The 26,206-nt window shown below is 38.3% G+C and overlaps 1 protein-coding gene across 4 annotated transcripts in view; it reads left to right on the top strand.

Annotated features, from left to right (window-relative positions):
• LOC101845005 (sperm flagellar protein 2) overlaps nucleotides 1–26,206 on the top strand; it is a 95,958-nt gene that overhangs the window by 29,065 nt on the left and 40,687 nt on the right. For 3 of the 4 annotated variants that reach the window (XM_005100422.3, XM_005100421.3, XM_005100419.3), the window contains 15 exons: nucleotides 4,913–5,042; nucleotides 7,280–7,330; nucleotides 8,108–8,250; nucleotides 9,291–9,394; nucleotides 10,326–10,591; nucleotides 11,068–11,203; nucleotides 11,689–11,830; nucleotides 14,094–14,162; nucleotides 14,746–14,857; nucleotides 16,194–16,433; nucleotides 17,286–17,378; nucleotides 20,579–20,730; nucleotides 23,554–23,681; nucleotides 25,075–25,141; nucleotides 25,940–26,149. In XM_005100422.3, the coding sequence (XP_005100479.1) occupies nucleotides 4,913–5,042; nucleotides 7,280–7,330; nucleotides 8,108–8,250; nucleotides 9,291–9,394; nucleotides 10,326–10,591; nucleotides 11,068–11,203; nucleotides 11,689–11,830; nucleotides 14,094–14,162; nucleotides 14,746–14,857; nucleotides 16,194–16,433; nucleotides 17,286–17,378; nucleotides 20,579–20,730; nucleotides 23,554–23,681; nucleotides 25,075–25,141; nucleotides 25,940–26,149 (2,043 nt within the window). The remainder of the gene's footprint in view (nucleotides 1–4,912; nucleotides 5,043–7,279; nucleotides 7,331–8,107; nucleotides 8,251–9,290; nucleotides 9,395–10,325; nucleotides 10,592–11,067; nucleotides 11,204–11,688; nucleotides 11,831–14,093; nucleotides 14,163–14,745; nucleotides 14,858–16,193; nucleotides 16,434–17,285; nucleotides 17,379–20,578; nucleotides 20,731–23,553; nucleotides 23,682–25,074; nucleotides 25,142–25,939; nucleotides 26,150–26,206) is intronic. The other variant, XM_005100423.3, reaches the window with a different exon arrangement.

The following is a 26,206-nucleotide window of genomic DNA, read 5'->3' as shown; positions in this document are numbered from 1 at the left end:
AAACCTGCACATTCACCAAAATGAGGAGAAACATACCAAACTCTTGAACACATCCTCCAGCAGTACAGGACACACAGAGCCCTCAGATAAGAAATGTAATCAACCCCATCAACACCACAGCACAAGCTGTACAGGTCAATAGAGTAACTAAGCAGGACAGCTTAGTACAGGCCTATTATAAATATCGGTCTTCAAGTATGATGCAATCAAGAAAAGAGTGATAAATACTTTGGATATAATTTACTCGTGAACTGTGTGAAGGGTTAATCCCTTTGTTGCCAGGGGGTGTGCATTTCATCAGTTAGCACTGATCATTTTCAAAAAAGCTTGTTAGCCTGGACGTCACTCTCCTATCTCAGTGTTAATTGACTCATGGTCTAGATCTGCCTCACTCGTGGCATATTTCGGAGCCTGGGTCTTCGATCATGTCACTTTCTTCACTTTCCTCATTCTTTAAATCTCCGATCTATCCATAATTTAATAAAGCTTGCAACTTGGAGTCAAAAAGTTAAATTTTCAGCCCTATTTAAGTCAAGAGCATTTAGAGCTAAATGCTTGCAGCTAAAGGGATTTGAAAACAACAACGAGTCAAGAGCATGGTGTCATCTGCAAAACGGGACCCAGGTCTATCAATTGCTTGCAAGCCTAGCAGTTAATTAATACTAGCAAATTTGGCATCAATATGCGCATTTTTCATTACCAAATTCAAATCCTAAATCTCCACAAGGAAGAATTAGAGTTAAGTGAGTAGCATGACGGTACATATCATATAGGCAACCAGGAGCAACTAATTTTGCTAACCTTTATAATGTCCATGGTACGACCCAAAGCTAAAAATTACAGATTTTCATGATGCATCAGCCACCTCAAAAGGCAACAAACGGATTAATTGTTTATATTTCTTCACAGGTTGTAGCTTGTAGTAGTGAATGTTCTATACCTCAATTGACACTATTTAGGTCATGTAGGAGATGGACTGCTTTTACGCTGCCTGTCATGGTCCTGGGTTGTGTGAGATAGGTCATAGCAGGTAGACATAGATACTCAAAATGTCTTCCCATCATGAGAATCAAACTCACATTTTTGCTGGCATGGCAAAGACAAGGCTGCCAATCATTATGAATTTGGCAAAATCATTACTATTTTTATTCACTTTCAAGAAAAATACAATCATAATAACCCTGATTCCGATTAGAAACAAGAAATTTGGTTACCCCAACCCACTTCCAACCTTCCCGGTGTATATAAAGGGAGAAAAACAACTAGATCCACACAGCCTACGTTACATTCACTGATTCAACTGTCTAACTTCAGCACTCTCTTTGCACAGAGCCCTTGTTTTTGCGTAGTGCCACTTCTGCCTTAAATTTTAAAAAGCATAGGCTTTAGAAGTGCCAAAGCCAGGAGCAAGGCAAACATTAGGCTGACAAGGTAGTAGAAAATTCCTGCTGTTTTGTGTTATGGGTGACAGCGCTAGGAAAATGAGAGAATTTTTTTTAAATGGGTCATCTTTTGAAACGTTTTAATTAAAGCAATTTCACAGTTGTGGGTGAGTGGCATGGTGTATTGTGATGCACAATCAGGATCAAAGGCTTGTTACATATTCTGTAGTTCCAAAGGTTTTTTTTGTTTATAAATGCAAGCAGTAAACTATCTCCTAATTCCGCCCTCCCCTTTTTTCCCCTTTTTTTCGTAACTTGACATTGATGAGCCCGCCATGACCTCTTTTATCATCACACTTTTATTTACATTACATTTGCACTCGACTTCAATCCCTGTCCTTGATACCCCACCCCAGGGAAGAAGACAATCCATGGCCATTATAACAAATTTTTAAACCAGATTACTCATTTTTTGTTTGTTGATTACTAAAAGATATGCTGGTAGGTGGACAGTCCTGCAAAGAGCCCATTCAGAAGACCACAGACATTTGGATGACTTTGCAGTATTGTAAATATTTTGTGAAAGTCGAAATTTAAAGGTTGGAGCAACATGATTTTAGCACTCTTTTGCTCTCAGAAACTGAGATTCAAAGTCTGATGTAACTTTATAGTGTTTATCTTATGTCGCATTGTGGTGAAATCAGGAGCTCGTCAAACTAATGAAATTGTTGAAACCTAAGTTTTTCCTTCCTACTGTGAAATATTAACTGACCTGACCATCAATGATTTATTTATAGAGGCATCAGCCATCCATGTCCAGGTGCTGTTTTAGAATATTAACTGTTTCCGGATATATCGGCGCGAGTCCACACCCCTTGCGGACGTATCGTCGATATATCGGCTATGATGGGGTGCCTCAGTTTTGTTTCATTTTAACATTATCCACTATTTATAAGTACTTTTTATTGTTGTCAAAAACTTGAAAAGGGTTTAGGAAATGAAAACATCTAGTTTCACTTTTTTCAAGGCGTCAGTCTGACGAAATACGAGTGAATTAGTTCTTGCAGTCTTGCATCAACAAAACGATATAACCGGACTCCTTATCAATATCATAACTCAAACAAAAATTGAAATATTGTATTCAAATAAAAAGCTGCAAATTCAGAAATTTATGGAATCTGTTCTTGGCCTGTATATGATAAGATAGCTATGCTGATTTGCTTTCACATGTTTAGTGTGTGTAATCTTTTTTTCTGTCAAAATTTATTTTTCTCACCACCATCGCAATTTCTAACCCTTGTAATGCATACTTATGTTCAAAGTCAACACTTGTTTATGTTGGAATATATCCCTTATTCAATTTCCTTCAATTTGATATATCATATGTTACGTTTTGAGTGATGGTTATGCTCATATGAAGTTATTTTGCACATCACCTGTGTAGCTGAATCGAGTCACAAGTTAATAACGTCTAGACCCCAAAACAACTACGTCCGGAAACAGAAAAGGAGAAGGGGGGGGGGGGGGGGGGTTCAACACCTGTTGTGACCATTGAAAAAAGCTATGTGTGGCTTTTATTGATAAACATTGATCAAAGGCATAAAAGTATCAATTTTCAGTTTCCAAGGAGGGGGCTCTCTTGGTTAAGAGGTTACGGTGCTTGCCTCTCATTCAATAGGTTTCGGGTTTGAATTAGGAAAATTTTCTTTGCTTAAATTGTCTCCTTTCACTCCTTTCCTGCTCTCAAACAATGTTCTATTGGCTGCTTTTGTCTCCAATTCTTGCCCACATCCCTCACCTCCTTTGCCCCCTCCTCTGGGCTCTTGACTCTTTCTGCCGCCTACCTATTGCTACTCCTTGGCTCCTTCCTACTTCTGTCTTTCAGTAACACCCCTGGTCTTATGGTAGGTAAGATCAAACACCTAGCCTTCATGAATAAGGGCGAAAAATCTCTGAGGTTCCTCGTGCAAGTTGCACGCGTTAAAGATCCCTTGGTGGTCCTTAATTGATAAGAGTAGGCTTCGGCCATCACGCGGGCAAAATTCAAAAAATCTTCTGCCAAATTGAAAATATTTAATGTGTCCCGTGCACTCATACGACCTTATGCAGTTGCGAGCACTGTAAAACATTTACCAAAAAAAAAAGTTTCCTAGGACACTCACGCTTTGGAAGTTGAAGTCACCTTACTTTGGCAGACATTTTCTTGCCAATCTTATCTCTGACGCCAGGCTAACCCCCACTCCTTCACTTGCAAATATTCTCTACTTTTATTAACAAGAAACAGGATTTTTTTCATCATAAGCAAGACAAACAAACAAGCTTTATGATGATACCAATAACTATAGGCCTAAATATGCCCCAAAATTGGTGAGGGCCTGATTCAGCTTTGTTGTGACACTTGTCACAGATGGCTCTAAAAGCTTTGATAGATTTCATTGTCAGTGACAGGTTTCCTTCCTGGACAGATTTCTATTATGGCTAGTTCAACATATGAGTGAACATTTCAAATAAGACTATGATCATTTTAAAACACTCTAGATGTAAAAAGAAAAGGGATTCTGATCTTAAATTTTGAATTTGTAGTCAATCAGGGGTTAACCAAAAAGTGACAATTTCAACAATGAGGTTGATAATCTCCAGTTTTGCATTGTCGATGCATGGTCAGACAAAAAAGTGTACAGTGCAGCCTCCACTTAATGACATAGTCGAGATCAGATAAAAATGTCATTATAGAGAGTTGGCGTTATAGAGAGGCAACAAAAAATTACTAATAATATATATACTCGTATAAGGAAAAAATCGGGACCAGGGCACCATGTCGCTATACAGAGGATGTCGTTATATCGAAGGTTGTTATGGAGAGGCTGCACTGTAATTTTTTTTGAGGAGTCTTATACATCACTCTTTTTAATTTTAGGCTTCTTCTAACTGAACAAAGGTTTGGGGCTGATTTAGTCCGGCTCATACGGTGATATATCTAAAACCTTCCACACACATGCGCTCACTTAGACTAAGATCTGGTGAATGCACAAGTCATGAATTCAGGAGAAGAATGTTGTTACAAAATCTCTGTGGACCTGAACTGTTGGTGCAGCTCTTTTTGATATGATGAATGAATTAAAGTGAGGTCAGCATTATGTGTGTAAGTCTCTGTTTAAAATGGCTCAGATTGCTTCAATGCATACATAATATGAGAATATTTATAATGAAAGAAAAACTGAAAACTTCCCCTCCAATATCATCAAACAAAACAAAATACCTTGGCATGTTTCAAAAGACCTTTGTTTGAGGTGAAATGTAGGCCTATGTAAAAATTTCAAAGTGATTGGCCATCTAGTTTTTGAGTAATGCACTGTTTTAAAATGTGTGACTGTGAAAATATTAAAGTGTGTATTTGTTTTGTATCTTGCACTAGAATGTTTGACTGCATAATATCAATTAATTACCCACTAACTTTCTGCACTTACAACTGGCATTTTGTGTTTCACTTGTCACCTTGACACTGCATGATGGCACCCTGCACCCGCTAGACTACTCAGGTTGATTTTGGCGATGATGATGCAGATGATACCTTATCTGGACAGGAGGCAGCTCCACCTGCTGATGAAAGTGTGGTTGAAGAACAGCCATCTGTTGCGGATGCCATCTCGGAGGTTGTGAGTAAGTACATAAATTTGTTTCTGGACTCAAAACATTCTATTGGAGGAGAGACTAAATATATAATATCGAAATGAACTAACATTATAAGCAGGGCCCAGTGACATCATTGGTTCAGTTCGGTTCAGTTTTGTGGGTTTGGAGCTAGCCAGATTGTCCTCCAGGGGAGAAGCAAAACGAACAATGCCTGCAAAACCAATGATGACCTTCAATAAGCAACGCATTTGTTTTCAAACGAGGCCACGCGTCGGGTGATCAGTTTAGGCATTTGGTCTTTTTTTAGTGTGCAGTGAAGCTGCCAGAAACAGAAACTAATTGGTCCTCCCAAAACTTATGTGAAAACTATGGATATTATGGTATCTTGGTTTTCATGGGCTAAAACATTTTCTTAAGGGTCTGATGGATGATGGAAGTCTCAAAATTGTAAAGGAAATTGAAAAGTGACATTCATATATGTGGACACTAAATTCCATTAAGGACTACCATTTACTACTGCACTGTCTCTGATCGCATGGTACAGTTTTTGACTTATTCAAAAGCTTTAGTTTCTCCTAAAGGAAAAAGCAAGGCTCACTTGAAAATGGCAATAACTCGATCATCTTTAGACCAATTTGAACAAAACTGCGAACAAACACAATTCAACCAGAGAAACGTTACATCTGTCAATGTAAAAAAACAACAACTAATATGTTAAAAAAAGATTAAGTTTTTAAAATCTCAACCAAAACTGAGTAAAATGCAAAACTTAGCAACTTCTTAAAGGTCAACTAGTCTATTTTGTTCTAGTTTGAAATAGCCACTATTTGTGCTTTGAAGAAAAAATTTATACAAAATCCATATTGCTAAAAATAAACTTATGGATTTGACGTCCATTTTTCTCCTTACAAGCTCTAGTGCACCACCAGAAGTTTTTTATAACCCCATGACATGTTTATGGGTCAATTTTTTGTACGACGTGTTCAACATTGAGTTTCAACTGTTCGATTGTTTGTGGGTTGGTTTTATATACTGTGCCGGTCAAAAGCCCCAGTGATAATATTTGAAGGGGCTCAAGTGGGGAAGGGGGGGGGGGGGGCGGGGAGATGAGATTGAGATGGTTCATTTGTAAGGTTTGGGCTAATAAGGCGGCGCTCCCCAAACTTTTCTTGCAACCATACAAAGGCTACGCTTGACGTGTGTGGTGGGGTAACTGGAACCAACCAGGCCTCTACAGCATAAAACCTTCTCCTCCCCAAAAGTCTCCCAAACTTTCTCAGCACAATGAGATCTATATATTATGTTCCATCTGATGCGATTGTTTTGTGATTTTACCGACCTTGTTGTGAAACCAGAAGCTACTGATCACACCTCTGTAACTGAACGCCTTTTAATGGGTAACATTTTGCATTTAACCCAATTTTGCTTGAATCTTTAAAACAGGATATTTCTCGAAAAGGTCAATTGATTTTCTTCAAATTTTCAAACTTAAAATCCCCCTGGTTGAATTGTGTTTGTTTGAAAATTTGTTGAAATTGGTGCAGAGATGACCGATCATGTGCATAGGTGTGTGTGTGTGTGTGTGTGTGTGTGTGCATACTTGTTGAAACACCATACTAATGGGCCAGGATCCAGACAGTACCTTACCTTACCTTACCTTACCTTACCTTACCTTACCTTACCTTACCTTACCTTACCTTGCCTTACCTTACCCTACCTTACCTTACCTTACCTTACCTTACCTTACCTTACCTTACCTTACCTTACCTTACCTTACCTTACCTTACCTTACCTTACCTTACCTTTCTTTACTTTACCTTTCCTTACCTTACCTTACCTTACCTTACCTTACCTTACCTTACCTTACCTTACCTTACCTTACCTTACCTTACCTTACCTTACCTTATCTTATCTTGTCTTATTTTATCTTATCTTAAATGCTGTGTGCTTCCTGTGACCTGCTCTTTAAAAGATTTGTTTAAAAGTTGAACAGGCCCCTGTTGGGAAAGAGTTAAAGAATGTGAAAAAAGTCAGATTATTATTATTCATTGAGAGCAAACTTTTAGCTAAAGCATAATATTCTTGTAAGTGTATACTGTGTACAAAGCAAGAAAAACCTTGTCGTTTTTTTTTTTTCAGAATAAAGACTGGTTTAAAAAAGAGAATAAGTTGACAAAGATCATGATAGAAAAAAATAAAAAATTCTGTGAAATGACTTTGAGAAACTGTTACAGTTTGTTACAAACCATTTTTGTTCACTGCAGGCCAGAGTGGTGATACAGCACCTGGTGAAGTGGCAGCAACTCCAGCGACCGGTAAGAAAAACATACACATTCTTGGTTCATTTTCAGTGATCGAGTGGCCCGTAGAGGTATTGCTTTCAGCCATTAAGTGCAATGCGAAAAGAAATCATGTCGGCCTATGTTTTCTGGGTGTATATTGAATTGAATTTCAAAGAGAATTCAATGTTTTAAACCAATTTTGTTTTAGAAGCTGTTTTTGAACTGTAGATAGAGAAGCTACTTCGGTGTCCACGTGGATCTTTCCAGATATTCCAGGTGATTTCTACACTAAATCTCGACAGTACTGAGACATTGCTAAAACTTAATTGTTAGCTTTGATCAAAATATAATTTGACTATCAAGAGGGTTTTTAAAGCCCATTGCAGAACTAACACAATAATGTTCTTTTGACATTATCACCTCTATTTTCTAAAATGAGTGCTTATATAATTATATATATATACATATGTTGGCATAACAACAACATAAGTTTATAACTTTCATCCTGTTTGAGGATATCAGGAAGAAATTTGCAGGTGACAGATGTGCCCTGCACTCAATTAAAAATTGTATTATACTAATATATAATATTAGTTGCACATTTTTTTTTTCAGTGCAAAGAACTATTATCTGCAAAGTGTAGCCATGTTTTAAAATGAATGAATGAGCTCGAAAAATTGTTTTTGAGTAATACGTTCATTACAGTATCAGAAGAAACTTTTCTGTCTCTGCATTTCCTATGCTTCTCTCCTTGTATACTTTAGGATCTCAGTCTTCTTTCTATTAGGCGTTTAATTTTTTATTTATCAGAACCAGTAACCGTGGAGAAGTCTGGCTCTCAGGCTGGCACTGAGCCCCCTGGTACAGCTGGCAGCACCAAACGTGAATTGTCCACTGATCTAACCAAGTCTTCCACTGGATTCAGGAGGTCAAAGGCTAATGCTGGCCCTCAGGTAGTACCCCCTTTAATATGTATATACATTCCTATATTCCTATCTGTACTGTAGAAAAACAGGAAGAAAAGATGATGTAGCATTAGGTAGAGTGAACAGGATGTATAAGAATATATTATATATATATATATAATATATATATATATATATATATATGTATGTGTGTGTGTGTATTTTAATGATCCTGGCTCATTTTTAAAAGTTATGGATTATTACTAAAAATAACTGTTACTAAAAATAACTGCAGTTTTTGGTGGGCTGTGAGGTGCAGAGTTTATGTTGTGGATGTTAGCTTCAACGTCTAAAATGAAAATGATTTTTGTTTGTTTACCAAATATATTTTCTTGAAGTTAAATAGAAGTTCTGGTTCTTAAGTTTACCCTGGACTGATATTCAGCCTGTACTTGCTTTTGTGGCAAAGTGTAAGGTTAGGATTTCTATGTGTATACAAAAAATTCACAGGACTAAAACACTCATGTAATGAACAAAAAAATATAGCTCTGTAATGGATATAATCCTTGTGTACTTTACTCGCCCCAGGAATATTTCTTACCCTGACTCTCACATCCTCTTTATCTCATTTGAGGAAGAGAACATGCCTTAGTCATTGTAATAGATAGCATTTGTATAGCGCAAATCCCTGCTCAACAGCAAGCTCCAAGCTCCATGCGCTTCACAATCTATGCTATTACCCCAGCAGATCTGTGAGCATTCTGAAACAAACTCAACTTTCTGGGAAGCATACAGTGCAAGCAGCCATTTATAGGCGCTAAAACACTAACATACTGACAAGATCTTTCGCTGTCTATGGCTGGGTACCCATTTTCACCTGGGTGAAGTGAGGAAACTTCGTGTAAAGTGTCTTTCCCAAGGACACAACATCGGGCCTGCGGCTCGAACACCCGACCCCACAACCTTACGATTAGGAGTCCGGTAGCCTAACCACTAGACCACCGATGCCACGTCATTGTATTCATTTTTTGTGATTGTCTTCTGAGCTTAACTTGATCCTGTTTGTTTTGTTCATTTTTCTTTGACAGCCTACTGCTAGAGCTAAGTTGGGCTCCAAGGCCTTGAAGTTCCTAAAAAAAGGTCGCCCTGTTGATGATCAGATAGTAGTGGATGTCATTATTGAAGCAATCAGGTGTGTAGAATAGTTTCTATGCATGATGGTGCTTCACTTACACTGAACATGGAACAGCACTGGAAGCAATAGTTTTGTTGTCTTAGTTTATATATGTCTTGGGAGATAATATTTTAAATAAGAATTCTATCCCTTTTTGTTTCTTTGTCATGGTGCTTTCTGTTCTTCCTTTCCCAACACCACACTCCCACTTCTCTCTGTCTCTTTCTCTCTGTCTCTGTCTCTCTCTATTATGTGTCTCTGTCTCTCTCTGTCTCTCTGTCTCTCTGTCTCTCTCTGTCTCTCTCTGTCTCTCTCTGTCTCTCTCTCTGTCTCTGTCTGTCTGTCTGTCTGTCTGTCTATCTGTCTCTCTCTCTCTCTCTCTCTCTCTCTCTCTCTCTCTCTCTCTCTCTCTCTCTCTCTTTCTCTCTCTCTCTCTCTCTCTCTCTTTCGTGTTTTTCTGTCAATTCTTTTTTTTAGAAACAATGAATAGAATTTTATATCCTGGTGCATTTATTGGATTCAGCGGGTAAGGGAACTGGGATGGGGTTGTTAATTCAGGCTATTTGATAAAATTCAAATTTTGCACCGTGATGATGAAAATTCTGTTACACAGTAAAAATTAATTCCTAATATTTTAAGACAGATTAGATGTTTGATTTATAGCTGCTTAGGCATTCTTAAAGGAAAAAAAACTTCTCTGTAAGCATTGTTGATTGATCCTTGCTAATTTCTTAAAAGGTGGATTAAAAATGCATGTACTGACACAGACTTCACCCGCATAATCTGGTTTTAAAGTAATTTTGAAATTTAATGTGATTGTTGAAAGTATTTTTACCTAACATACCCCACAATAGTTTGTTAAATACATTGTAAAGTTCTTATTGTAGTAATATTTATCTACTCAAAGAGGGATTGTTTCAACTGAGAGGTGTTTTCATTTCTTCCATAGACGTGTACCAGAGGGAACAGGCTGGATACTTGATGGTTATCCTCAGAACTACAACCAAGCCAAAATGCTGGAGAAATCTCTCAGTGGATATGACGGCAATGCGCGGGAGACCGCAAAGCGAGAACCAAAGATAAAGAGGAAATCCAGCTTAGTCCCAGATCCACGACCTCCTCCACCCCCACCTGACCCACCCAGTGGTATTGATGTGGTTGTCTTGTTTGACATTAGGGATGAACTTTGCTTGAAGAGAGCTGCTGGAAGAGTTGGTGAGTTTGGCTAACTAAATGTCGAAATTTCTTTGGTCCATGCACATGTTAAACAGCTCCTCTTTTGAAACGTTTTGAACTTGAAGTGGAATATTGTGGTCCAGAGAGAGCGGAATGATCTCCATTTTAGAGGGCTTGGAAATTGTCTGCAGTGCAAAGGAATTTTGGTCAAATGAAACTTTAGAGAATGCTACCATGTCATAAAATGTATCCTTTTTCCCATCACAGAGTTCTGTCCTCCCAGAGTTTCATGTCCTAAAGCTATGTTTATGCTCAAATCGAAATAGTACCTGTTTTAGATTTTTTATTGCTGGATTCACAAAAGCCAGATTTAGTATGTTGTGGCCATTGTTTTCAGCTCAGTGAACACATATTCTTCTGTTAGAGCCCCTTTCAAGTTTTTAAGACTTTTAAAGTCAGTTGTTTTGGGTTTTTTTACTTAACATCAATATATACAAATGTTTTTGCTGTTCCAGAACAAATTCAGGCTGAGAAAACTTTTCATGAAGAATTCAATCCTCCTCCTGAGGGCAGCGCAACGGGTGTTGGCAACACAGAAAAAGTACAACCTGTCAAGGACCAAGCGTACGATCAAGAGCAGATTCAAACTAGGTGGGTTACATCTTTGTTTTTGTCTATACATCCAATACTAAAGGGAAAGGGGGAAAACGTGTGGGAATGGGACAAAGAATGAGAAAGAAGAAGGAAGGAAGGACATGTAGGAGCAGAATTTGAGCAAGTAACACCCAGTTAATAACTTCAGTATGCTCTTCCACTCTTTTGTCTTAGGTGTCATTGAGTTTTGAACCCAAAATACTTAGGTGAGCCTTCCAGTGAGATCATTAGCCATATTTGGATAATATTATGTGTAAAATAGGTTGAAATGCAACAGTGGAGAAGAACAAAGACAACAATTTAAGAGGTTTCCTTTTGCTTGGTTCAATGATATGACATTCATCTTTCATAAAGATAGATACATAGGATGTGGTATCCTCCATTGACTGTTGTAAATACTTGAACAGCTGGTGAAAAAGTGCTAAAAACAATTTCGTTCTGCCTTCTCATTCAAAATATCTGTATGAAAAATTTGTTTCCAGGATCACAGGTTTTCTAGACCAGTGGAGCAAGCTGGAAAAATGGTTCCAAAGGTTTGGCACCCTAAAGACAGTAGATGCCAGCCTTGAGAAAGATTCTGTATATTTTGAAACAGAAAAGATTCTTGAGGACACCCTTTGTAAGGTAAGTTGTATTAAACATCAAATAGAATCAAAATGGCAGCAATGTTTTGTATTGTATTGTCTTTTACTCCACCTAATTAAGGTTCAGACGATTTTAAATAATAAATGTGAAATTGTACACTCTTAATCTAGAGAGTCGAAAGGATCTTTGTGGAAAAAAATGAATAAATTCGGTTTAAACATTTTTCAGATATCTTTCTTTGAATTGTTATTCCTTGACTGTTTTGTGCGAGTTTATTTGATGCTTAATTTGTACAAATTATGAAGCAGAGACCATTGTCATTGAAGCAGCAATCCTCCACCTGACCAACATATTCATTACATGTCCAGACAAAGCCAAGGACACTGTAATTTTCACAGACAGAAAATCAGTACTCCAAGCCTTGGAGAACATGAATTTTGAAAGCCCAGCCTGCCTATCTGTGACTCTAACAATTAACATTGCCATGCAGACCTATGCCATTGACCTAACTTTACAATGGTTACCTGGCTACAGCAACATCTCAGGAAATGACTCAACAGACACCCTTGCCATGAACAGTTAAGAACATCATCAAATGCCTACCAGTTAGCAGTGACTGAATGGATGGGCAATGGGCAAAACTGGAAGAGCTGTATTTGCACACATGACTGCTCATAACCCAAAAGATGCACTAAATTTCCTGAGTAGAAGAGAACAAGTCACTGTCTTTTGCCTGTGAACACAACACATCCCACTGAATTCCTGCCTAAACAGGATCCATTAGGATACCCCACCTGCCTGCCTGCTACGTGACTTCCAAGATTCAGGATGAAACAGTATCATACCATCTCTTTATCTGCCCTGCACTTAGCGACCTGCATAGTACTTATCTACCTGCTTTCCCAGATGTTGGAAATGCCCTATACAGTGACAAAACACAGCTGATAAAAACCTGTAAATTCTTTGCTGTATCGACAGGCCAAAGGGCTAGAACTCAGATGGCCACTGGATTGGAAAAATAAAGTAAAGTATCTAAAAAAGCCATGAATCCTATAAGCAGAGGCGAAAAGATCAAACAAGTTCAACTCTTTAAATATCTAGATACAATTACATGTGATGCCACATGTTCCACAGAAATAAAATGAAGAGTTGCAATGGCAAAGACAGTTTTAATAAAGTGAGCCCAATCCTGAGATCGAAGTAGAAACGTCTCAATAACTACCAGAATGAAAGTTCTGATAAATGCTATATTTTTAACCCTTCTATATGGCTGTGAATGCTGGACAATCACTACAGATAGGGAAAAATAAAAATAAAAGCAACAGAAATGTTTTTTTTCCCTGATAAGTGTTTTACGGCGCTCGCAACTGCATAAGGTCATATGAGCATGTGGAACATGTTAAACTTTTTCAGTTGGTAGGACATTTTGAATTTTGCCCGGGTGGCGGCCGAAGCCTACTCTTATCAATTTTAGACCACCAAGGGATCTTTAACATGCGCACCTTGCACACGAGACCTCCAAGATTTTTCGCCCTTGTCCGAGAAGGCTAGGTGTAGATCTTTCCTACCAGAAGATCAGGGGTGTGGCTGAAAGACAGCAGTAAGAAGGAGCCAAGGAGTAGCAGTAGAAAAGCTGCAGAAAGAGTCAGGAGCCCAGAGGAGAGGGCAAATGAGGTGAGGGGGTGGGGGGCAGGAAGAGGAGACCAAAGCAGACAACAGAACATTGCTAAAGAGCAGGAAAGGAGGTGAAAGGAAACAATTTTAGAGAAGAAATGTTTTTTTCGGTCGCTGCCCGGAGTTGAACCCGGGGACCTTTGAATGTGAGGCCAACACCTTAACCTCTAAGCCACGAGAGCACCCCAACAGAAATGTGATTTCTTAGGAGACTAATCTTGGAAGAAAAAGAAATCATATATATATAGAGAGAGAGATAGCACTGGAAGAAGCCAACATGAGCTGTTCACTGACAGAAACAATCAAGAAAAGGCAAATGCAGTTTCTGGGACACTTGAAGAGACATAAAGAACTTGAACATCTAGCTCTCACTGGCAAAGTTGAAGGTAATGAGGCAGGGATAGACACAGAGCAATCTACTTGGAGAGCCTAAATATAGGTAGGTGAAGGGGAAAGATAAAAACATTGTAGAGCACCCAAGTAAAGGAATGAATGAAAAACTATGATGGCCGATGTCTGTTGCAGATCTGGTACTTGATGATGATGAGAAGGGAAAGACAATTTCAGTAAAATCCTCCTGTATAGGAAAATATATTAAAATTTAATAAAATCACATTCTTCTTGACAGATTCAGAAAAAAGATCAAGAAGAAGTCGCAGCTGCCACTGCAGAGGCTGAGAAAATTGAAGAGAAAGAGGTTTGTATGCCTTATTTTAATACTGACAACCATTTGAAATTCAAAAGTTATCAAAATAGCCTCTGGTATGTCATGAATTTAGAGCTTTGGTTCAACCAATTTATTTACATGTCGTGTGAGGCTCAAGACTATTTTCCTGCCTCTGACACTTTCATGTTGAGAAATACTTATCACGGTACTATTTCTTGAATCATGGCACTTTGTCTAGGTCTTAGAATTTTGAGATGTTTGCTTTTACAAATTTCTTAGTATGATATGAAGATGCTTTGACACTTTATGGAAGTCATAATATTAAAAAATCAAAAAAAAAAAAATCCAAAATTCTAGAGCACAGATGTTTGTCTGGTGACCTATTGCTCTCTCTCTCTCTCTCTGTCTCTCTGTCTCTCTGTCTCTCTGTCTCTCTCTCTCTCTCTCTCTCTCTCTCTCTCTCTCTCTCTCTCTCTCTTTCTCTCTCTCTCTCTCTCACTCACAATTTTCTACAGTTCTTCTTGGTAGTTTCTTAACAAATATGACCTGTGGGACAAGGTGCAAAGTTGTTCTCATATCTCAGCTTATAATATTCTCTTCTTCTATCACCAAGGCTCCAGGGGCCCCCCCAGAGCTCCCGCCTGAACCACCCAAAGAAGAGGCTGCGCCTGGAGGTCCGGATGTTCGAACTTCAAGACCATCATCTAAAGCTGGTAGCAGAGCTGGTGAGTTGCACATGTTGTCTGAGTACTCGGAAGAGATTATTTTCTAGCCTGTTTCTTTCATGATGACTATTGCTCTGCATGGCTACTTTTCTTTCCGGAAGCCAAAACATTGCTCAGTAGAATGATGGTCATGTTTTGATAAATCATTCTTTTAACCCTCCCAGTGTCAGTGGCAATAAATTTTGTTCTGTGATGTAATGGCTGATTTAATTGGTCATAATTTGAATGGCTATTTCAGTTCAATTATTCTGGCCCTTTATATACATATCACCAAACATATCAACACCTTCACAAATGAGCTTTTCTTACTATGTTCATTCTTCTTCTTGAAATTGTCCAGGTTTATGGCCTTTACTTGCGTGGTTTTCCTGATCTCAAGCATTTTCCGACATAATATGTGTCATGACGCAGTGAAATCAGGTGCTCATCAATTTTGGGGTGATGGAGTTATCGGTATAATCTAAAAGCTAATTTTGTTTTGCTTTCAAGGAAAAAAAATACACATCTATCTTGAATAGAAGTCAAGATATCTGCGATTGAAGGAGGTGAGGCCGCCTGGTTTTAGTGGTGAAATTAGCGAGAAAATGGCTGCCAAGGTTTGGTAACTCCAATAGCTAAAGTGTCCTTGAAAACTGAATTATGACTTATTTTATGCCTTTAACTCTTTATCTGCAGCAAGCTGCTCCCAGCGGCTTGCGGTCGGAACTAGTGAGCCGAGCGGTTCGGGTACATTCTTTTACAACGACTTTGACATCAAATTGCTTTTTGGCTAATTGCCAAAAACAGGTCTTTTTTTATCGGGATTTCATTCCTTAGATGAAGAACTATCAAAATAAGTCACATGTTTTGATTTAATGGCCAATTTAGTGATGTTTTGGTCAATTTCAGATTTAGTACCAAAAAAGAGCCCCAGCATAGTGGGTTTACCTCCCTCAGCAGAGATAATAAAGAGTTAATCAACGTTTTTCAGTAAAATTCACTTAGAAATATGTTTTTGTATTCACATAAAAGGGGTTGAACCAAAATACAAAAATTCTATAAAAATTGCTTAAGTGGGAGAAAAATGCCTGTTTTTGAGATTTTGTTATTTTGATTTTCCTTGACACCACAGGCTATTTGTTAGTGGCGCTTGGATAGTAAATAATAAATTGCTTGTAATGAATCAAGTGTTTTTGCTTGATTTTGATCATGCAAAGGAATGTGAAAAAAAGTTTCCTGGGATTGCTTTTTTCTTTTTTTTCTAGACCGACAGCACACTCTTGTTTGAAAACCATGCATGTCAGATATTGGCCTATAAGGCACAGAAGAAAAATGTTCAAAACTTCTACTGTCACAGGAGCTGAAGGGGAGACTGAATCAGAAAATGAAAAATCTGGATCAGGATCAGCAGAAACAGGAGAGAACAAGTCAAATGAAATATCTGGAACATCTGAGCAGGAATCTGGTCTCACAGAGGAAAAATCTGATCTTGGTTGTGAAACAGAGAAACCTAATCTTTTGAATGGCCCCGTTGAATTCAATGTTAACATAACAGTTGACCTCTCCAAGGCACTTGTTAGCGATGGTGATGATGCAGGTTTTGTAGTGAATCATCGTTTCTTGAGATTGACAATTATTCTTTTCTTGTTTTTTTTTGCATTGTAACAAATTTGGTTCCCATTTTCCTTTTTTGTGTGTGTGTTTCTAAAAATTCATGTTTTGTCATTTGATGTTTTGCACACTTAAATCACGGTCCCCCCATTAGCTCAGATGGTATCATGCTGGACTTTGAAATGGATGGCCCTGGTTTGAATCCGAGACTGGACAATCTTGAACCTGGGTTGTTTTTAAGGATCTCAGCACGTTTGGCTCAGTTCTATGAAGATGGACTTTAAATTCGGAGAACACACCTGTTAAATAACTTAATAGTGTTGATATTGGCGTTAAACTCATACACTTACTTTTTTTTCTCTTAAATTGTGTGTATGTTTTAGCAACCTTATAAGTAAACAGCATTTAAGGCTTTCTTTTTTAAAGCCTTGTCCTGTCCTCTTTTATAGAATGAAAGCAAATTTCAAAGATATTCGCAGATGAGTGTTGACATGACTAAACAGGAAAGTGATTCTTATTTTGTTTTTATTTCTGTTGTCATGCATAAGTGCAAGAAATTGCATTGTCTTATGTTGACAAAAATGGGCACTTATTTTACATTTCCTCCAAGAAAAGAGAGTGACAATGCAAACATTTGCGGTGAAATATCAATGTTATTAAAAGTATAGGTTTGGAATCCTTTCTCTACTTTCTCCCAAATGTTCTATTTACACTTCTAACTGAACAATGGTGCTAAGTAGTCCAAAAAAGATTTCCTGCAATCACTATTCTCCCTTGTAAATGAAGTCGCTAAACCTGCTTGTGTGTACCTAAAAACCAATATTCTACCTTTCATCAGGGTCAGCAAAGTCTGGAGGTTCCAAAAAATCAAAGTCTCCAAAGGGCAAAAAGTCAGATACTGGCAGTGCCAAGGACAAGAAGGGAAGCCGAGGTAGGTGACCACTGCAAGTTTTGAGGTTTTCTTTTATCTGATGTCAGTATTTCAGATGTAGCTTCCCACAGTTACTTGCACCTGAATATGGTTCAGCCATTTAGGGGTAGCAAATTGACCTGCTCTTTATTGGCAAGGGGTGCAATCCATTTACCTGTCTAATTATACTCATCAACATCTGTCCTAAGATGAAAATGTTGATACTTACATTGGTGTATCAAGTCTATCTTATTTCCTTCCACAACGAGATCCTTACACATTTACCCTCAGAAACGCTTACACTCCTAGACATATACAACAACATGTGGCGGCCGCACACCTTTCCGCAGTCTTGGCGACTCGCCACTGTCATTCCAATACCCATACCAAACAAAGACCACAAATACCCATCCATCTGCCAACCAATCGCACTGACGAGCTGTCTGTACAAACTTATAGAAAAAATGATTCAGAGGTGAATCATGTGGTTTCTGGAGACGACGCGCTCGCTGAGCGGTCTCCAGTGTGAATTCAGGAAAACCTGATCCTCTCTAGATCTCCTGGTCAGCCTGGAGACCTTTGAACTCGAGACGTTTGCCGATGGAGGCCACATGGTCGCCATCTTTTTTTAACCAAGAAAAAGCCTTCAACACAACCTGGAAGTATGGCATTCTCAGAGACCTGCATTTTCTAGGCCTGTTTGGTCACCTCCTGCCTTCATTGGCAATTTCTTAAAGAACCATTCCTTCCAGGTTCGTGTGAGATTCTCCCTTTCAGATCCCCACCATGTCCTCTTTGAAATGAAAATAGACTCCAATCGTTCAGACCTCCAAAATAGCATAGACAGCTCATTGACAACTTCCTGATATGCTGCCGTTCCAAAAATCCTCAACTAAGGTCTATGGAAAGGCTGCTGCAAATGTAGCTGCACAAACTTGAAAAGGGGGCAAATAATAACAGTTTTAAGTTTTCCCCGTCAAAGGTTGCAGTACACTTCTTCCGATCAGGCAGACGTGTACTGCAATAGGATTTGACACTATACACGGAAAGGATTCAGGACCAGGCTCGTTTCCTCAGCATTATATTTGACAAGAAACTTACATTCATCCCACACATAAAAGTCTTTTCGTGTGAGGTGCCAGAAAGCATTAAATGCTTAAAAAATGTTGTCGTATCCGGAATGGGGCAGGGACTCAAAACACTTTCTCCACCTGTACATTTCCCTTGTCCAGGCTTGACTACAGCTGTCAAATCTATGGATTGGCAAAACCCTACGTCCTAAAAATGCTAGACCCAGTACAAAACCAAGGACTCCGCTTCGTCCAGGGGGCTTTCTTTCCTTCTCCAGTGGAGAGCCTTCAGGCCAAAGCAAACAAGCCATCACTCACTCTCAGACTCACAGAACTCTCACTGCAATACGCAATTAAACAGAGCTCAACTCCAGAGAACCCAGCACACGGCTGCATATTCAGAACACTCCCAGACACCATAAACAAATTAAAAAACAACGAGGAAAAACTCATTGAACCTTTTAGCCTCAGTCCTTGAGGACCTCAAAAACATACACTATTCTAAACCAGACATTGAACGATTTCTTTTTCTCGACCTCCCTCCATCACAACTCACCAAGGCAAAAGTAGACTTAGAGCTCACCACACACAGCAAAGCAAACACAAACACCAAAACATTTAAAGCAGACTACAAAACATTTATAGAAAAATACCCCGGTGCGGAGCTAATCTTCTCATATGGCTCTAACTCGGACTCTGCTGTGGGCGCCGCTGTCCTATCTTCTAACAATATACACCAGAGGAGACTCCATCCCGAAGCCTCCATTTTCGAGATCTCTTCAGAGGCCACTGCCATTGAAAACCATCGATTTACAGGTGTGGTCAAGTACCACATTACTTACGAGTTAACAGAACAGTTTTTGGGAAACTGAAGCTGACATTCAGCGGCATTTGTTTTCAATGCATTCTTTCCTTTAAAAAATGTATCCATTTTTGCTGAAAGACAAATCCCATCTCACCTGTACTCCTATACAATAGCGCATGCAGAATAGAATAAAGAGGGCAGTGCTCCTGACTGAAGTGTTTCTAAGCCATTCCCAAAAGGGGGATATTAACATGTTCTTATGAACAATAGAATTGTAAATGGGCTGATTTATCAATGTCATGCCCATACTGTGCCGGAAGAACATAGGGAATAAGAGGAACTGCTGCTTTTTCTTTCCTCATCCTTACTATCATCATTTTTACCTCTACTTTTTTGTATGTTTGTCACTCTCTTGTTAACTGCTATTTCCGGGGTGCCTTGATAGTCGAAGCAGACTTTGTACTGTTGAGGCTAGAAGGGTGAGCAGAGTAAGCCTGATTCCCCGTCTAGACCTCTCTGTTGACATCCACCCCTTGGCGCTCATATGACCTGTGCAGTTGCGAGCGCCGTAAAACCCTACTAAAGCTAAAATAACAAGAATCTAAATCTATATCAATTTTGTTTCCAAAAAAAGAGAACACTCTAATTTCCGGCTTCCGGTGAGAGGGAGATCACTCTAACGTCATCAGCTCGCTTCAGTTAAATTTTTTCCCCCTCGCAATTCTACGTCTGAAAGCATAATAATGCTGCAAAATTTTTCAACATTCTGCAAAAAATAAAAATTCTGCGGCTGCCGCAGGTGAAATTCCGCAGCATAGTTGATCCAATTTTCCACGGCCACACCGTGTTTGCAGCGCCCGCGGTGAACTACGATGTCAGATTATACACATTTGTTGTAAACCAAATTTCTGCAAGAATAAATAAAAATGACTTTTTTCTTTCTTCTTAATTTCAAAGTCACAGTAGTGTGCACTATATTTCTGATAGACTTTTATCTTGACTGTGGTCAGTCCAGCTAATAAGGACAGGACAGAGGCAAAACATTTGAGATAGAGATTATTTTCAATGATTCTGTCCACTTTATAAAATTCATTCCTTTTTCATGTAGGCCTATTGACAATGTCCAACTGCATACATCTTCTTCTTCTTATTCTTCTATCCCCTGGTTGGGGCAACCGTGGGGGCACCACTGCATCTGAAAACCAGCTCTCGCCATCTTTTTTTGTTCTCTGCTTTCCTCAGGTTGTCACCCATCGTCTTTCCTGTCCATTCTGTAAAGTTGTCCTCCCATCTCCTTCTCTGCATACATATATACATAATATTGTCAATTTTGATTTCCTCCACAGGCTCATCTCCTAAATCTGCTGGTAAAAAAGGCTCAAAGAAGTCCAAGACTCCAGAACCTGAACCCGAACCTGAGCCTGAGGAGCCCAGTGGGCCACCCCCACCTAAACCTGGGGATGAGGAATGGGAGTTTGTTGACTTGGATGTTGATGATGTTAGTTTACAGTGTTACTTATACATGAAAGAATATTCAACACTAACCTTTTGGTTGCCTGCGGAGATGGGTTTTACAGTTACAAGGGTTAGCCAAACCTGTCTCTCTCTCTCTAGATCGTGTGATCTTTTCCTCTGCAGTGGGGCCCCGATATGTTGGAATCTCCCAACACAAGCACAGAAATAGACTCAGGCTCTAAACAGGCATTCCCCCTTTCCTCACGCCAAAATCTCTGCAGGCCTCCTCTTCCTCGATACAGCTCTTCCCTCTATCCTGTTGTAATCCAGACTGAACTCGTCTCACACTTACTCACTCACTCTCTCTGCTTTACACACTTGCGCCAAACAATACAATAGGCTAGGCCTAACTTACTGTTATTGACCAACACGCCAGATTGCCCAATAAACAGTCAAAGAGACCACAGAAGTCATTCTGTCATTTTGCTTCAGGTTTCTTTGAAAACCAATAGATTTCAACAAGATCATGAAATTGACCTCTTTGCTGCCGCGCCCGTAGTATTTACGGGCCTGAACCGAGTAGCACTGTGCCTATGGCCGGTAGAATTTACGGGACTGTGACAGAGGCTGTTTTGATACACATTACGAGGGAAGGTACTGCTAAAATATTGTAATTATTATTGGACTACCATCACTTTATGTTTACATCAGTTTTTCCTCCTTTTGAAAGTGTCAGGTTTAGATTTTAGCTCGCAGAGAAGATTAGATCTAGATCTACACATCTACCACACAAAAATGATTTACTGGCAGTAAGCACAGATGGGCTTACATGTAATCATATATGGATTGTACGAGCATTGCATAAGGTAGGAAAAGCCTTTTGTCACTTTTTCTTTACCTGCAAACACTCGCACAACATAATTCCCCTTTTTTTGTCATTACTCAAATATGTGTTGTAATGTTTATGTTTGGTGGTGCTGTTTTTGGCATCGTGTTACTAACTCCAACTTTTCTCCATCTATCTCTCTATGAAATCTCCCTAAAATTATATCAATAGAAATGTGGTTCAATGTAGAATGTACATGCAAAAATTCATGAGGAAATATTCATAAATAAAAAAATTATGGGATGTAGAGTGGGGTCACCCTTGAGTGGCCTTGATTTATGGGATTTCCCCTGGTGCAGGGGCCTATTTACCTGTGGCATTTAACTCATTCGCTACGTATTATTTTCGGCTTGTGGAAGAATTTTTTTCGGGAGGGCGAAATGAGATGATGACTAGTGGGCAGTTAAAAGGTCTATGGGGCAACAAATTCAAATAAATATCAACGTATTATATACCAATAATTTCAGTATGGTTTGTAGAATACATATGTAATGTTTATTTATGTATTTTTCAACTTTGGTTCCTGTAAGAGGCGATTATGCAACACAATTTTGATTGGATGCGGAAAAAATTTGAAAATAAAAAATTAATAATCTTTGGTGAAACTCAAAAACTATGTGTGCACCTAGTCAAATGATACATCAAAATAACCATAAATGAATATAGAACTGGAAAATATTGAAAAGTTTGCAGTTATTTAAAAACCCAACAATTTTATAATCTTGAAAAACGATCACAAACAGCAAAAACTCACTCGTATCTTATATGGAATTATTCAGAATTGCATTTGGAATAAACTTATACAGTCTTGAGTGGCATATTTTGTGTAATTTAATCAAAAAGTAGTGATTTTGGGGAGAAAAATATATTTTGACAATTTAGTTTAGATCTAGATTAGACCTAGATCTAGCACTAAAAAATATTGATTTCTCAATAACAGTGCATTGGCAATATGAGTCCAATCGTATCAATATTATAAAAAGAGTCCTACATTTCTTTTGTGGGAAAAATAATGATAGATTTTGTGGTGTAAAATTACTAAGACTGGTGTCCGGGCTATAATTTTGGCATCGCGATAAAACAAAGTCGAATAAACTACGAAATTGCGTTTTAAAACTGAATCTGAATTTCCGATTTTCAGTGGAAATGCTTGACCCGGAAGTCAACATTAAATTATGACCTTTATTTTAACATGGACATGTGGATTGGAATATAATCTAAGCTAAAACTGAAGATCGGTTCTCGAGCTGCCAGGGGCGGCTTAGCGTACTGACGGCACTTCAGCCGCGCCGCCCCCCACGGCTCGGCGTAGCGAATGAGTTAATCTTGACACCACTTTACTTTATTTTGTCCTTTCTTTTACTATACTTTTTGTGTTGATTGAAAGTTCAAGAGATTTGTTTCAAGGCCTACCAGCAGTGGAATTTTAGTTGCAGCGGGGGTTCCCCGCTGAATCCCTTATCTCGTCGTGGTCACAGGGGTCAGCGCTCTGTAGCCACTTTGGCTGACTAAATCTTTGGTACTTTTCAATTTAAAGTTTTAGGTTTATTCTTTTTCTTATGGTAATTATCATTCATGCACCTAAAGCATGTATTTTTGCTCTAGAGAGTAAAAAAAATGGACATTGTATCTTGTCTGGTTATTTCAGTAGACGCGCAGAAACAGGCAATGCTAAATTGTGAATTTTTTTTTTGACAAATGAGGATGTAAAAAATCTATATTAAGAAAATGGCTCAACAAAAATTGTAGAACTTTTGGAACATGAACGGCGTAACATAGATGTATAATATACTTACAAAAGGGTGTATCTGCTAAATAATAGAAAGCTGTATTCTGCACCTTAATTCACATTATATTTAATTTGCCAAGAATTATTTTGAGACAAGAGAAAAAAGATCATGATGGAGGTAAATTGTGAAACAGAAATATCTTTAATTGTCTTTTGGTAGGTGCTAAATGTGAGTTTTTTTAACCTTCCAGGAGCTTGCCAAAGTGTTGGTTCTTCACTGGGAAGAAACTGAGAAGACTTATGTCAACAATTGCAAGACAGTGTTCCGCAACTTGCGTGGCGAGAGAGAAAACATATACAGATATTTTTTCCAGATCAGGTATTTAAAAAAACGTATAGTATGATGCATTTTGGTTTGTCTTATTCAATTTTATCCAGTTGGAAATGAAGATAGTGATCTTCACCTTGTAATTTATTTAATCTGAAATACATTTATTGTATCTAAATTATGAATTATACGTGGTACTTGTGCTATGACTTCAACAGACTGAGCTTTAAGAGTGCTACTGGCACTCAGTATGAAACCCAGGGGAAATGATTTGAAGCAATCCATGGGAAAGACACCAGACAAATCTAATCGTCTGGTGATAAATTTCATTAAATTTTTTTGATCAATTCTGACAGGAAATTGTGTGAGGTATCCATTTCAGACGATTTTTTCACATGCGAGTGTACATAAAACTTTAAAAAATTGCCCCAAAGGAGACATCGTGTTTTTACTTTTGTTAGCACTCTGAAAAAAAGCTTAAATTTGAGCCTCAGCAAGAAGTCCTCCTGGAGAGTAAAAGTATACACATTTATAGTGTCGTTGGAACCATTGTAGTTTCAGCCATTCACTGATTTGCAACCTATCTATATCTTAAAGTATCTTTGGAAAACCTAAACGAAAATGTGAAGGACTTTACATCTTTGTAAATAGTGGAAGTTGAATATGTGCTTAGAATTTTTCGCATTTTTCTCAAAATTGAGTTTTTGCCTTGGCATTTTTTATGAAGAATACGACTGTATCTGTCTTGGAATGCGAAACATACACCTATAAATCTTTTACAACATAATTTGGCTTGAAAAATTATAAAACGTATAGAAAATGTGTCGTGGCATGGTGGAACCAGGTGTTCGTCAATTTTGGGGCATAAGGGGTTACTAGTATCATATTAAAGTCTGTTCATTTGCCTTGCTTCTTGTGAAAAAAAATCCATCTTTGTCAAATAGAAGTTGAAATATTTGTGATTGACGGAGGTCAGGGTCGCCTGGTTTCAGAGGTGAAATTAGGGAGAAGATGGCCGCCAAAGTTTGGTAATTTCCATAGCTTTAGAGACCTTTGAAACTGAAAATTGACATTTTTTGTTAGTTTAATCTATGTTTTTCAGTAAAATCCACACAGAAATGTGTTATTAAATGGATATAAAAAGTGTTGAGGCAAAAAAAAGAAAATTAGAAAAAAATTGCCCAACTGTCAGAAAAATGCCAATTTCTTTGATTTCATTATTTTGACTCTTTTGTAAGTCTTTTTTCAAGTCATTTGAAGGGCACAATTATATTCATTTTGACAGATTTGCGGGCCTTTGTTCTAGATGATTCAGTCACAATGGTCTATCAACCAAGCTTTGCTGGGGAAGAGTTTTGTCATATTGTGATATTAACAAAAGATTTTTTAAAATGTACAGCTATACATGTAAATTTTTAGCTCTGTCTTTTGTGCTTATTATCAGAAAGGACTTCTTACAATATCTGCGACGTCCAGATTCCAAGCAAGAATTCATTGAACAATGGCAAAAGGTAAGGGTTTTTCTTTCACTGAAATTTATATTACAAGTAGATTTTTGTTTTACACATGTATGAATTGACTTTTCAGGTATTCTTTGAAGTACATATCAAAAACATATATGTGAGGCAGCATAGTGAAATCAGGCGCTCGTCAAAATAATGAAAGTGAAGAAATGGCATTTTTCCTCAGGTTAGGGAATTTTTATCGAATATTTGTTTTTTGTCTCAACATCTTTAATGCCAATTAAAGAACACACTTCTGTGTGGATGGTACGAAAAAAACGTTGATTAAAGGCATAAAAGATGTAAATTTTCAGTTTTCACGGACTCTCAAGCTAAGGAAATAACGCAACTTTGGCTGTCATTTTCTCGCTAATTTTATCTCTGAAGCCAGGCGACCCCACCTACTTCAATTGCTAATATTGTCACATGTATCAAAGATAAATGGATATTTTGTCCATCAAAAACAAAGCAAATGGACAGGATTTCAGATGATACCAATAACTCCATATGCCCCAAAATTGATGAGCGCCTGATTCCAGAGAGTCGTGACACTTATACCATTGTTATCGATTTGATATATTTTTTTCCCAGTTTTCTTCTGCTTCAATATGGATAAGTATATAGAAACATATTTCTATGGCGTGGACAAAGCCTAGACAATGAAAATAAGAGCAATGTAGGGTATTGGTTGGTTTTGCATTGTATTTGCAATCCATGCTTTGAGATACGGGATTTTATCTTTTCCATAAAAGTTCAAGTCCAATTTGTATGCCAGCCTTGTGTTGTGTCTACTGCATGTGTGCTCAGACATACAACGAAGTCCCTGACGACATGAGAGATGATGAGGAAACTAGGGCGGAGCTTCATCAACAAATTGATGACCTCAAGGAGAAGCTGTGGAGTATCTGTGATGAGAGGAAAGAGCAAGCTGAGAATGAAAGAGAGACCATCTTGAATGATGGCTGGCTGGATGATCACCTTGGTGTGCTCAGTAACCATTACCTTACTGTCATGCAAGTGAGTTTCTGCTGTTATTGTTGAACATGATATGCATTGTACACTCATACTGATTAT

The sequence above is a fragment of the Aplysia californica genome, unplaced genomic scaffold, assembly GCF_000002075.1.
Source record: "Aplysia californica isolate F4 #8 unplaced genomic scaffold, AplCal3.0 scaffold00247, whole genome shotgun sequence".
In the NCBI taxonomy this organism is placed as follows: domain Eukaryota; kingdom Metazoa; phylum Mollusca; class Gastropoda; order Aplysiida; family Aplysiidae; genus Aplysia; species Aplysia californica.
Note: the sequence above shows the minus strand (reverse complement) of the source record. Positions and strands in the feature narration are given on the sequence as shown.